The sequence below is a fragment of the Cebidichthys violaceus genome, unplaced genomic scaffold, assembly GCF_023349555.1.
Source record: "Cebidichthys violaceus isolate CVI_PGR_0920_01 unplaced genomic scaffold, fCebVio1.0.p SCAF_12, whole genome shotgun sequence".
Lineage (NCBI taxonomy): Eukaryota > Metazoa > Chordata > Actinopteri > Perciformes > Stichaeidae > Cebidichthys > Cebidichthys violaceus.
This window is the reverse complement of record NW_027176285.1, coordinates 1715174-1729401: the sequence shown is the minus strand read 5'-3', so window position 1 is coordinate 1729401 and position 14228 is coordinate 1715174. Positions and strand designations below refer to the sequence as shown.

Sequence of the window (14228 nt, the reverse complement as noted above, 5' to 3'; positions counted from 1 at the left end):
CTCTCTGCTGGCAACAGTTGCATGCCTGAGTGAGAATGAGTTTCCTTCCTCTTAGCACATATATATTTATTTACAGTACCATGACGCTTGACTTATTTATGCTGAGTTAGAATGATGTACGTCGTGTTAATTCTTGCCAGTTATTTACAGGGTAGCCGGACACTTCCAGCCTCACCTGACCTCTATAATGAATCACAATTGGAATGGACTCTTCCGCTATCTCCTTACGCCTGACAGCACATCCGTAGTGTTAATCACATTATCTGATAAGCAGCAAACCCCTCATTCAGTCCTGATTGAGGAATATTCTACATTACAACTTTTAAAAGAAGAATTGGAGGACCTCTTATAAATACATTGAAGAACCCACAAGCAATAAAAAGCATTGTTGCTAATACCCTCAGCGGTTTTGCTATGACAGCCTCACTTGGTAATGTTAGCCACACTTAGCCACCGCAAGCATTAGATAGGCCTATAGGTGTTGCTGTGTAACATGACATTTCATAGTAGTTTCGCTGACTTTACAACTCTTGTTGCTCTTTCTGCGCTAAGTTGTAGCATTTATTATCTAATAATTTCCCCATGTGGTGGAAACAGCTGCTGTTCATGTTCGAACCGGCCATGCTTCTGGCAGAGAGTCTTTAAGAATACCAGTTTTATCCTGCAGAGAGCAAATTAGATGATGTAGCTGTGGATCCTAGAGGCCATCTGGCAGTGCATGGGGGGCTCGGGTGTGTTGACGTATCCGTGGTCACCCTTGGCAAATATCCTGGACTGGATAAATAATAAGCTGTATTAGTGAGCAGGGCATTTTTTATTGTGAATATGATTGTTATCCACTCAGCAAACAGTGTCCAGTCCCATCTGTGATCGCTTACTGCAGTGTTGGTAGGTTATCCACAGTATTTGCAGTTTATCTTAAGGTGCAGTTTGGTTGATGCCGTAAAATATCAATATGTCTTTGAAGGTTTATACTATTATTTGGAATGGTGTAAGCCATCTCCTTAAAGAACAGGATATGCTTGCTTCAGACACACTTCAACATATGTTTCTACCTCCACCGTATGTGCTTGATAGTTTTATTGAGTTCCTTTGTCTAATTATAATCAAGACTTTCAGCAGGAGACTCTGGGTTTTGAAAACATCCAGAGCATCTTTGCTTGTCACCGGGGAATCTTAGTTAGAAGGGATGAATCACGGTGACCACTCAGTCACTGTGTACACCTAACAGTTCCTTATAATTAATATGGCTGTTATTAATATTTCCCTAGTTTTGTTCATCATTTATTAGCAATGCACTGCTCAAACTTGTGAAAACAGGTCTCCACAAATTAGACTGTTTAGAGATATCTCAGAACAGATCTCAGTGGTTCTATTGAAATGTGAATTGAATTAAAGCTATTTATTTGAATGTTAACGTTATCCTTTTTCTCAGAGCGAGAGGCAAAGAGAGCAACAAAAGGAGGGATTAAATAGAAGAGAGATGTTGAACTGTATTTGCGCTGAACTTTAATGATGCAAAACAAAGACATATGATGTGCCAGCCACACACATATTATAACAAGTGACACAAACAGCCGTATTTACGTGACACATAAACAAACAGTGTGGTCCAGCTCCATGGAAAAACACAAAATGCAACAACACCCAGAAGTGGTGTAGAAGATCATTTCAGCGCTTAACCTTTAAACAGTTTACAATCCTTTTACGCACAAGCTTCATTTACAAGGAACCAAACAAGGTTGGTGGTGGAGTTTGCGCACGTGGAGTCAGAAGGGGCTTTTCTCTCGTTCTCATGGCTGATATATCCATAATGTGAAACTCTGAGTGTATGAGCCCCATTCACTTCATTTATTTGCCGCTCACCCTATCGGTATCGGTTATTCCCGGTCGTCCATACGTCACGGTTTACCAGAAGACCCCCCCTCACAGTCTCTCTCTCTCTCTCTCTCTCTCTCTCTCTCTCTCACACACACACACACACACACACACACACAGACACACACGTGCACGGAGAGGGAGAGGCGGCGTGGATGCGCTTCACCCTGTTGCAGCGTGACATTGCGCACCTTCAAACTTCTCCGGGCAAAGCGAACATGGGCGGCGGTGCCCGATCAGGGGAATTTACACTGCCTTGGTGTTGGGCGTAAACGCGTCTACTTGTTGCGTTGTTGTACTTTCTGATGTGCTGCTTGCCCGACAACATCGGAACACGTTGCTTGGGTGGAAACACTAATTATTTTCACTTTCACAATAAGGTAAGATATTTTGTTTTCTGCTTGTTCGTGGTGTGTTTAAAATCGTTGTCAGTTGATGATCATTTTAACACGACTTCTAACAGTTTAACAGGTGTGTTTTTTCCATAATGAATGATATAATGACTTCTTTTTTTTAATAAATTGAACAAAAGCACACTCAACCCACATCAGTTCTAGTTATTCTTATAGGAGCTTTCACTGTTTCAGGAATGTGTTGAAGTAAAAAGTAGCCCATAATAATACAAAAGCTCACTATAATAAGCATAAGTAAGAAGCTGTAATTTTGAGAGGTTGCATTGATCTCAGTTTGTAAGGCTGATAAATGGAAACTAACATTGAGGTCATTGCTGAAGCCTTTTCGCCATCACTCGACATCTATTACATCATCCACACATGGTTGTTCGGTATTGGCTCTACTGATGTTTTTCTGTCCCTGCTATCAGTTCACAGCATGTCAGTGCCTCCCTCGTTAGTCATACACGCAGCGCTTTCGCCAGAAGTAATACAGCAGCTTTCCTTTGGCTTTGGTGGAGCCATTGATTGACAAGGCAGAGGCAGATCCCTCTCCAGCAGGATGCGCTTTTTCTTATCACTTCCTCCAAGGTCTCTATACACTTACAGCCACTATCATAATAAAAGGGAGTAGTTTTTGCCAAAGCAGCCAACTGGAAGGTTAAACCAGAGGGCTCACAGCTGATGGTGTAGCCTATAAAATGCAGCTATGGGGAAAAGCTATGGAAGTGGAAATCCATTTTTTTTTTTTTTACTTTAAATTCGATGAATTACTTTTCTTGTGCAGCTTCAGAAACATTTTTCAGCCTCTTGAGATCTTGAAAAAGCGTAATGGCTGGATGCTGTAGCTCACCAAAGCCGCTGGATAAAGCCTGTTTTTTTTAAATTCCTTTGGCCGGTGAGAAGGTTTCAGCGGCGGAACAATAGAGGAAAAGTAGAACTTTGGTCCGACATACTGCCAATCAGGATCACTGCTGCTAGAGCTACAGGGCTGTGTGTGTAATAATGAAAGAAGAATGTGTGGAAGGGAAGCAAATGGTTGTTTTTTTCTCTTCTCTTTATATTTCCAACACTGGCAGTGTGTCTTTACATTTCCATGTATGGACACTAAAGTGCAGTTAGGGTCTTTTGAAGTATTTTTCCTCTTATACAGTACAAGTGAAGGCGAGTTTAATTGGGAAGTAAAGAGCAGTAAATGATCTTGTTCTCAATCAAGTAAATAATTTAATACGATTGTGCACATTTTAAACAGAGCAGAAGGTAAATATGAATTTGAATACCCCCACATTTCTGTGGTTTCATATTACTCATTGGAGAATTCCCCAATAACTGAATTTACCTAAACTGAAACTTAACGTAGCCAATGTAATACTTCTCTGCTACACACCCACTTCAAAGTTCATTAGAGGTTGAGGATCTTCTCAGTACATGGACATCAGCTTGAGTAATGGGGAGAAGGTCAGTGAGCATCCTTATGGGGTCCAAGCAATAACATATATTATATAAAGACATTCATTTATGGATACATTTCTGACACAGTGGGAGAAAAGCTGGGATTGAATGAACGAATGGATTGTGAGTTGCTCTTCTCTGAGATATGCTGAGGGACTGTAAAGAAACTGAATTGGTCAGATGGTCCCAGCGTGGCTCTTATAGTGACCCGGTTTCCCCTCCAGGATCATTTGTTGAACCTTATCTGGTCAAATGTTACTCACTGTATGGGCCTTGGCAGGAACTAGGTCATGTTTACAAAGCGTTTTTTTTCACTGTAGTCAATAACTTTCACCTTCATCATATGTCAACTCCACAATTCAGAGGAGATAAAAACAGGTTTTATAGGTATGTTTACGCGTTGCTCCTTATGGTCTGAGTGAAACTACATAAAGCAGCCTATTTCATATGTTAATGCTGATATTATAGACTGACTCATACTGTATTTATTGAGGTTTTAAGAATTAGATTTCATATTAAAAATACATTTATTGCCCGGCTAAGCTAACAAGCACATTTCTCATTCAAATTCATAACAGGCTTCCACTCAGACTTTCCATAACAACTTTACTTCCTAGCTGTTGTTGAAAGATAATTTCATTATTTATAATAATGCATAAACTAATCTACAGTATCACTGCAGCCTTGATTATTATTTCATGAAAACCTCTCTTCCTCTCTCTCTCTCCCCCGAGCAGTTGTACTACTGTAAACAACTAGGTTGTAATAAAATGAATTCTAAAAACTAATCTGCTTACAATATAGAGGAATTTAGCTAAATACCCTGAAAAAAAAACACAGCAAAGACAGCTTAACCAAGTGTTCCAGTGTTGGTACTTTGACATGTATAGGTGGTTTAATTTGTGTCATTTCCAGTGGTTTTAGAGGAAAGCATGAATGATTAGTGCATGGAATGGTTTCGGGAAACTTTTCCTGAAATAAAAGGTGCATTGTTGGCCTGTCTGCTTTGGTCCGGTGTCTGCCTGTCTTCCAGAGATAGATGTTTTTATTCTGACCTGTGTGGTATCCTGCGATCTGTTTGTACAGGCAAGAGTACTGAGATTGTGTTCTCTCTCTCTCGTTCTCTCTCTCTCTCTCTCTCGCTCTCTCTCTCTCTCTCCCTCTACCTCTACAGAACCCTGCTCTTAATTTGGCAGCCGTCCGGCAAAGCTCCCAGACCCTTCCTCCTCAGTATTCTGCTGCTGCCTGTGGCAAAGTTTACCGCCGAGCTGCACACAAAGGAGGCGAAGACGGTTGCAGAGACAAAGAGGAAGACTGACATACTGTTATAGTGTGATTGACAGTAAAAGGTTGAGTCAGCAGGTGTTTGTGGTGGGAACTTCCTTCCTCGGTTCTTCCTCGCTTGACACAATCACGCTTCCCTTAAGTCGTGCCTTGCGGTTTGGCAAGCAGGTATTTCGTCTAAAAACAAGTCAAGCAGCTGAGTCTGTGGGATGAAAGTGCAAAGAAAGCAAAAAAGAGGAAAAAATAACCATAATGAAGAATGACCAGATGGTCTATATTGGCCTGGAGCTGGTGATCGCTTTCCTGTCTGTGGCTGGGAACGTCCTGGTCTGCTGGGCCGTCTGCCTCAACTCCAACCTGCAGAGCATCACCAACTTCTTTGTGGTGTCGCTGGCCGTGGCTGATATCGCTGTTGGGCTGCTCGCAATTCCCTTTGCTATCACTATTAGGTATCGTTACGTTTCTTATTTCGTCTTTTTGTCAATAGGATTTAAAATTGGTTTTGGGTTATAACTTTATGGACATTGCTTAATTGGATATGAAAGAATGTAAAATGTTCACTCGTGATGTTTTCTCGCTTTCCAACATCAGCACCGGCTTCTGTGCCAACTTCTTCGGCTGCCTGTTCATCGCTTGCTTCGTCCTCATACTCACCCAGAGCTCCATCTTCAGCCTGCTGGCCATCGCTGTAGACCGCTACGTCGCTATCAAGAACCCACTCAGGTGAGAGGAAACAAAAAGGTCACATCAGCTGCGCTGAAAACCGAAACAGAGTCGGCTTCCCACGCTGTCACTTTAACCAACGTGGCTTTTCAGACTGACCAAATCGCTCTGGTTGTGGGAGAGTCAGAGGCGTGTGGGTAAGCCATTGAACGTGAGAGGCACATATGCAGTGTAGCAAAACACTTTGAATTATTGAGAGATCTTATTCAATTAAGGCTAATCTGGCCGGCTGTGGGCAGACGTAGATCTGTCTCCTCGGGCTTTATTGGGTTAGTGTTTGCGTAATGTTAGAGGGATTAACTCTCTTTGGCTTTGATCATTTTCATCCATGAAATTAACACCATTCAAATTCTACTCCTGCCACGGGAGGATATTTCATAGAGTAAGCCACAGCAGGTGATGCATTTGCATAAGCAGTTGCATAACGGCTTCTGCGCGTGTTTGTGTGCTCACACTGGTGCCACAAACACTGGCACCAAAGAGAGCTAATAATTCATCAGAGTTTCAGGGGGCTTAATATAGCCAACTGGCTGCCACCCTGGCCATGAACGATCTCAGTCACATGGGACAATGGCTGTAGGTGAGGTGATGGTCCCCAGAATACTGTAGTGGTTCATGCAGATTTTCAATTTTTTTTATTATTATTTTGGATATCAATAGCTTTTTTTTTTTAACATAACATACAAATATGTGTATAATTAGCATACCCATATCAGTGATTCCATTGTAAAATAAATGTCATGTTAGTAGCCTCCAGATAATTATGTGATATTAATGTTTGTCATTTTTGTAATTCTCTGCATTTCTCAGAAGCTCTTATATGACTTGACTAAATAACAAATTTTTCAGAACTTAGATGAGAAAGAAGTGTGGCACTAAATCAGGAAGGAAATGCCTTTATTTCAGATGTCACACAGCTATTTATGGAGTCATTCAATGACACACAGCGACATTTCACACTGTGTATATTCCTCTATTTTACATCATGAAAGGAAGGAAGAACACATACTGGCATCAAAGCCTGTTGTTAACAAACCTTTCCAAAAATCTAAAAATGAATTTAGATATTTGAAACTCTTGGTGTGTAGTGTGTAGTTCTCCTGGAGAATAGTATTGTAAGTGCTTATCAGCCATTAGTGAAACAATAACAAAACAAATCTTCAACTCGTGCTTTGGCTTATTGAATAAATAACACAGTGAATGCACAACCATTGTATCCTCTTTTAAATCATCAAATATTGACTTTGCCTCACAGGGATACTATCACGCAGAGCTCAGATAAAACAAATAGCCCTAAACGTATGATTGTGCTCCGCTCACCCTTTCAGGTACAACAGCCTGGTGACGGGGCAGAGGGCAAAGGCTATCATCGCATTGTGCTGGGTTCTCTCAGTAGGCATCGGCCTGACACCGATGCTGGGCTGGAACAGAGGTGAGAGATTTTATTTTGGCAAATATAAAACCCGGTTTACCCAAAGATGTAGAAAAAGATAAATATGGCATATGTTACGTCGTTCGTAGCTTTCTGAGGAGATGGTTCGATGCCTGAGTTTCGTTTCGGACTTGTTTCACTGTCAGTTGTTTAAATCCAGAACATGTGAATTTGGGAAAAGAGTAAATCAAAGTAAACACATCTTCAAACAAAACCCTGTTTTAAGCCTAAACATCCAATTACTACAATCATTTTCCAACATGTGTTTATGCAAAAAAAAAGACACTTAGAAAAAAATGAGAGAAGTCCTCAAATTCACTTCAATTCTGACAGTTAGAGAAAATGTATGTGGCATTTTTACGTTGGCTTCAGTCCACCTTAGTGGTTCTTATTGGTGCAACCCAACCCATTCACACTAACTTACCATAATTTCACGAAAAAATGTTTTTCTATATATAATCATTTCTGCTCTCACCCCTAATTCTGTTCTACAGGTTTGAACAGCACCGCCGCAGCCAGCAGCCAAACCTGCCCTGAAGGCTTGACGGAGTGCCTGTTTGAAGAAGTGGTGACCATGGAATACATGATCTATTTCAATTTCTTCGGCTGCGTGCTGGGTCCCCTGGTGGTCATGCTGGTCATCTACGTCCATATCTTCATGGCCGCTCGGCGCCAGCTCCGACTGATGCGGCTGAAAGTCGCTCACACCCCTGCTCCCGGAGAAGTCGCCTCACCCCGTTCGTCTCGTTCCACCCTGCAGAAGGAGGTGCATGCTGCCAAATCGCTGGCCATCATTGTGGGTTGGTTTGCTCTGTGTTGGCTTCCGCTGCACATCATTAACTGTTTCAACTACCTGTGTCAGGACTGTGGCCGTGCACATATCTGGGTGATAAACATTGCCATCATCCTCTCCCATGCTAACTCTGTTGTGAATCCCTTCATCTATGCGTATCACATTCTGGAGTTCAGACAGACCTTTCGGAGGATCCTGTACCAGCACATCCTAGGGCAGACGGATGGTCATGGGTTGGAGGTTGGGAGTGGAAATGGCAGAGGTGTTGGGAGCAGCAACATCATTCGGACCTCCTCCCACACCAGTAAAGAGGGTTCGTTGTGTAGCACGGTGGTGAACAGCTACGTCCTGGACACCAGTCCTGAACGAACTCCGCCAAAAGCGGCTCACGAAGCCTCTTGCCAATGGACATCAAAGTTAGACGCTGCACCAAGCAGCTACATACCCAACGGGGACCAAAAACAGGGTAGCACCCTTCCAGTAATGCAGCCGCTGCATCCACGCTTCGTGGGCTTTGGCGCTCAGGAAGGAGTCGAGTCGGTCACGGATCTGAGGGGAACAACAGATGTTTTGGAGGTGACAGACAGTGGAAGTTGCATTGCTTTTGTGAATGTTCATGCTCTCTATCTAAAACAGACCGACCGTTCGTACTCAACAGAGCTTACAGAAGTCTCATGACACAGATATTTAGGTATTTAAAAAATATATTATATTATATATAAGAAGGATTATTGAAGCCTCATTAAATTAACAGCAAATCTGTTTCTCATTCTGAAGTCACATTAACTGGTTGCAGGGACTATTTTGGCTTCATTACACTTTCTCATCAACCATCTCCGAGTTGGATCAGATTTACAAGCACACTCCAGAATTTGTCAAAAGCAGGTGGGTGTTTAAAATGGGCTGCTAATATCATTTTATTGACATGCAGCATAATAACATCTCTGTACTTTATCCAAGACAAATGTGCATTTTTTTTAGGTTGCATGCCTTTCAAACAATGTGCATTTTAGAAAACAAATGCTTCATCATCTGTACTGTATCTTGCCATGAATTTTTAAGAGACATTTATATTCTTGAACTGCTTTTTTGATAATGTTGCCTCACAATTTCTAATGCTGTAATGTATTGTTTTCACTCACTGGAGAATTAAAAGTCTTAAATATGTATTAGTTTACTCTTTTTTCACCAGCTGAGGTTCTGCTGCACCTATATGTACCACAGAGAAGAGTGTCCTTCTAAGAGTAATTAATGGTCTGAATATCAAAAACCACAGTCCTCACAGACAGCTTGTGGAAAACAATGACACTGTTTGAAGTCGAGCATGCGGGCACGCCCCATCTCTTGTGTAAAGATCTGTCAAAAACGAATTTCTCAAAGTGCTAGATAGCTACTTAACATTTGATGTTGCTAGTTTGATCGGTGATTCGATAACTGCCAGGCAACACATGTCCGTTAGTTCAACAGCTATGAGACAAATGCGTCAAAGGCAGCCAATATATACAGTTGAGTTACCAACCAACCAAAACAAAGAGCTTGTTTGACCTATTCAAATAGTACTCCATATGCCTGTAGTGTGGCTAGTTTCAGAGTCAGTCTTGCACAAATAGACAGAATGCAAAACACACACACACACACACACACACGTAAAGTACATACACATGACTGCAGACTACTCAGCAAGAGGTGTTTACAGAGCGGCCTGGCTGCTGACGCCAGTCAATGAGCCTAATGCAATGGCAATCAAATGGAGGATCATTTGACGATGTCTTTTATTATGCCATTACGCTTTCTCTTTCCTCATTAAAAAGCCCTTCCGCTGTTGGAAAGGCTTGCATTAAGCAACATTTACGTGCCTTGAGGCAATCCGAGAGACGCGACTCCAGGACTAAACATACATTGGTATGTATCTAGCTTGTTTACATTATGTTTATTCAGAAACTATGCATATTAGTGGTATTTCATTACTTTGTGGTCATGCCCAGGGATATTAAAATCGATGGCGCCATTTAATTTTAATGCTTTGTTTTTTTTGGGTACTTTTTTGATTATCACAAGATGAGGGTTATGAAAATGATGTGGTTATGAATGATTCCAGAGTCATTTCAGTACAATAAAAGAAACAAAAACCCTTAATAAACAAGGGACTGTTGAAGTCATGTGCCATAGCAACCGCCACATCTACCTCACAGACAAGGCTCCAGCTGGGTACATGAGTGCGTGATGTCCAGATGGGAAACAATCCAGTGTATGTCTTTATAGTATGCCGTTCAGTAATAAATCAATATATACGGGAAGCATGACATTGGCATGCAAAATTTCTGTGCTCCGTTTAGCAAATTAGTAGAATAACTCAATGACAAATTTGCTTAGAGGCAGCAGCATTGTTTGCGTTCTCTCTCAGGCCGATGCAGTGGAGACATGGACTGGCAGCATGCAGGAGACATCCGGTGTCTTATATCTATTGGATAGACTTTGATTCAGTGAGAGAGCATGCTGAGGACAAATTAAAAAAAAGTGAATGCAAATGTTTTAATAAAACCCTAAATCTATTGCATACGTGATGTTTGTGTGTGGGTAAATTCATGCATAGACTGCAGTAACTCTTTTAATTGTATTCCTTTGAGAAATATACACAAAACCTTGCTGTATGATAACACAAATGACCAAAGATCAGGCAAACACAGCCTCAGTCCTCTGGCAAAACACTGGGCCATCGACAAAATCAGGATTCCCTTCAATGACTCAAAATGCAAATCCCACAATGCAACGCGGGATGCCACAGGAAGCACTTCTTTGAACCACTGTTGCATTGTGGGTAAGCGGAAAAGGCTCCAAAAGGTACGGGAAAGCGACAAACGGCACGTTGCGGAGTCGTTCAAGAAGAAGAAGAAGAAGAAGAAGAAGAAATAACGATTAAGAAATCAGTTTGAAGAGAGAATCAAGGTAACTGTCGAAACAGATGGGACGAAATAGAAATTCAAAACTTTGATTATTCAACACGGTTGTTTGTCTGTGTTGTTCCTAAGTGCTCATTCATTCAGTAGGCTAACAAGCTTCCGTCTGTTAGCTGAAGTCACATTTTCTCCAGTAAATAATCCAATGTTGGTGTCAAATGAAGTACTTAAATTGCGCCATGCTTTGATTTGTTAGAATTCAAGTTCGTTCAGAACAATGTGGTGGTCTTACCTCTGCGTTAAGTGCGACGTTAGCGTTGTATTGTTGTAATTCATGGAGGACTAACGTTAGCTAATGTAGCTAATATAGCTAGCGGCTAACTGCTTTTACAAAGAAATTGGTCACATTTATCAGACCTGAATTTTAGCTTTCTCACACTGCGTCCTACTAAAGGTTTATGACTACTATTTAGTAGTTAATTGCAATATTTTCTTGCGGTAGTTGCTACGTTTTAGACTAAGTAAGCTAATATTCCTTACATTTCCAGAGCTAAAGCAGCATACGGTAATCATAGAGGATAATGGGTTCGCATTCCCACAAGTTATTCCACATTTCTTGAAGTAAAGGTATATTGTAATAAAGTTTGGTGACCGTCATTTATTACGAGACAACACATTGTAACATTTTCTACAACACTTGGTGTTTGTTTTTTTCAGGGAGACGGTTGAAAGATGTCCATCGGTGTACCAATCAAAGTCCTGCATGAGGCAGAGGGCCACATTGTGACCTGTGAGACCAACACCGGGGAGGTGTACAGGGGCAAGCTGATCGAGGCCGAGGACAACATGAACTGCCAGGTTGGTCTTTATTAATAAATTACATTACATTACGGTCATTTAGCAGACGCTTTTATCCAAAGCGACTTACAATTCAGTAACTATCTACCGTAGACGCAGCTACGGGAGCAATTTTGCGGTTAAGTGTTTAAGTGTCTTGCTCAAGACATGAGACTAGCGGAGCAGGAGCCGGGGATCGAACCGCTGACCCTCTGATTGAAAGGCGGCCCTGCTCTCCGCTTAGCCACGGACACAAATGCTGAATAATGATCATACATTGAGCTCCTCTGTACGGCCTACAGAAAATAGTTCAGGTAGTCTGCGTGATTATTTGCATAACTCACTGTGGGTGGTGAGCTGTCAGGTTAAGTAAATGCGATGAGTAACAGTACAGAAAGAAAATACAACATGACAGGAGGAATTATTTAAATATTTAAAAATGTTTTTTTTCCCCCGTCCCCGCAGATGTCCAATATAACAGTGACTTACCGTGACGGCCGGGTGGCACAGTTGGAGCAAGTTTACATCCGCGGCAGCAAGATCCGCTTCCTGATCTTACCGGACATGTTAAAGAACGCTCCGATGTTAAAGAGTATGAAGAACAAGAACCAGGGATCCGGTGCAGGGAGGGGAAAGGCGGCTATTCTCAAAGCACAAGGTGAGTGGAACGTTTTTGGACCAGTATCTTCTTGTAGCAGTTTACACATTGAATCCCTTTTTTGTGCAGCAGAACTCAAACTTATCAAGGAGAGAAACATTTTCCACAAATGCTGCCAAATCTTTTGTTTTACAAGTCAATGCATCTTCTTACTCGTAAGCACTTAAATTACAGATTAGCTGTACCCGACACTTTGTCCCATGGGTTTCACAATCAGACTTGTGACAAAAATATGATCATTTCACAAAGGTAGCATTTACAGCGTTTTATATTTTCAACTCTTGCCTATTTACATTTAGTTTATAGATCATCTATGTGGCAAATTTAGTGAACCACTTTGTCATTTTGGTATAATTTGTCTTTTCCCTTTTTTTTAATGTGCAGTGGCTGCGAGGGGTCGGGGCCGTGGTGGAATGGGACGAGGCAACATCTTCCAGAAGAGGCGATAATTGCTCCAGCTCCGTTAAGATCGTTGCGTTGTATAGTCTTCTGTTTTTAATTTTGTCGTCTTTGGATTGGATACCTTTTGTTTTTTGCAATCCTGTACTTTGCAGTTTGTTGCTTTGCTTTCATTTTTTATGAAAATAAACATATTTCGATTTGATGTCTCCTGTCCTCTGGTTAACTCAAATTTAAATATTCCTGCTGCTGTTTATTTTGTCACTGAAGGCCACATTTACCTGGTTTTCAGACAGCTACTCTCTTTGTGATCAACTAATTCCTACCTGCCATAGATGGATTTCTTGCATGAATGATATATCCAAGTTAACAAATTCAGTATTAGCTATTTGGCAGAATGCACCAGTTACACCTTGCATGTCCTGAAAGCAAATTTCCCCAGTGTCTGAAAATCGCTCCAACTGTTTTTAATCTCAGCTCAGTGTTCCAGTTTGTGTCTTGGGCTTTTATTGTGAAGGATGAAACCTAAGGAAGGGGAAAGGTTCTATGGAGCACTGTTATTTTATTACTATTGTAAAGTATAGGTGCAACATAACCCTTGGCTACATGAGATTAGTTATATATTCATTAATCACAATTTTCATAAATGAGTCAAATTGCAGCAGCATGTCTGTGATGTTATGAGCCTGAGTGAAGGAGATGAAGTGACGTGATTGGATCTACAGCCAGAGCTGCTGTGTTCAATCAAGTGGGATTATCAGGCTATTAATTCATAATGTAACACAGGTTATTGTGGTGTGAAGAGTAATCCTTATTCTAGTATGAATGCAGCATCACATGACTCTCATCCTGTCAGATGTTCAATATAACAGCAGGTGAACTGCACAATATTTGACTTTTAAATGTGGTAGTAGCACCTTCTGTGTTGGTGGCTTTTCAACCTGTGATGCACCTGCTGCAGTGCAGCATTCACAGCTAGTCTAGATATATGGGACTCATTCAGCTTTTAATCCTGAGTTCTGACTAAAGTGATGAATGTGACCTTTCCATACATTTCCCCTCCCTCTCAGGTGGATTGCCTGCACTGCCTGAAGACATCCCCCTCTCCCTCCTGCTGACCAGGTAAGAGTAGAAGAAGAGATGGACGTCGGTGTGAATAACGATGCTGTGTGTCAGGTGCGTGAGCCTCTCGTGGAACACAATGGTGTTTTCTGGGCCATGATGCTCGGGCTCCCCTTCCGGAGGAGAGAGGAAGACCATGGAGAAGACGATGTGCCTCATGAAGGTGATGTGAGACGGTGAGTTGAATCCTGTTTTAGGGAAATGCAGAACGTGACATTTTTTGTGTTGTTCCCCCCCCCCAGCCGGTGGGTTCTTCAGGCCTCAGAACCGCCGCATTGAGCTCCCTCATCTTCAGATCCACCCTGTTGACAACGAGGAGGAGATGGATGTGGTTGGTGTGGTCGAGCCTCACAGAGGTGAC

The 14228-nt window shown here is 41.7% G+C and overlaps 2 protein-coding genes across 2 annotated transcripts; both read left to right on the top strand.

Annotated features, from left to right (window-relative positions):
* The first annotated feature begins 2034 nt into the window (after positions 1 to 2034).
* On the top strand, positions 2035 to 9121 carry adora2ab (adenosine A2a receptor b). Its single transcript, XM_068705873.1, has 5 exons — positions 2035 to 2258; positions 4897 to 5455; positions 5598 to 5729; positions 7058 to 7161; positions 7656 to 9121. The coding sequence occupies exons 2-5, from the start codon at positions 5259 to 5261 to the stop codon at positions 8630 to 8632; spliced, it is 1410 nt and encodes a 469-aa protein (XP_068561974.1). The 5' UTR covers positions 2035 to 2258; positions 4897 to 5258; the 3' UTR covers positions 8633 to 9121.
* A 1652-nt stretch (positions 9122 to 10773) lies between these two features.
* snrpd3l (small nuclear ribonucleoprotein D3 polypeptide, like) lies at positions 10774 to 12950 on the top strand. The gene is made up of 4 exons (XM_068705493.1): positions 10774 to 10900; positions 11569 to 11709; positions 12154 to 12346; positions 12731 to 12950. Exons 2-4 carry the CDS (start codon positions 11584 to 11586, stop codon positions 12793 to 12795), a joined length of 384 nt encoding a protein of 127 aa, XP_068561594.1. The 5' UTR covers positions 10774 to 10900; positions 11569 to 11583; the 3' UTR covers positions 12796 to 12950.
* Positions 12951 to 14228: the final 1278 nt, after the last annotated feature.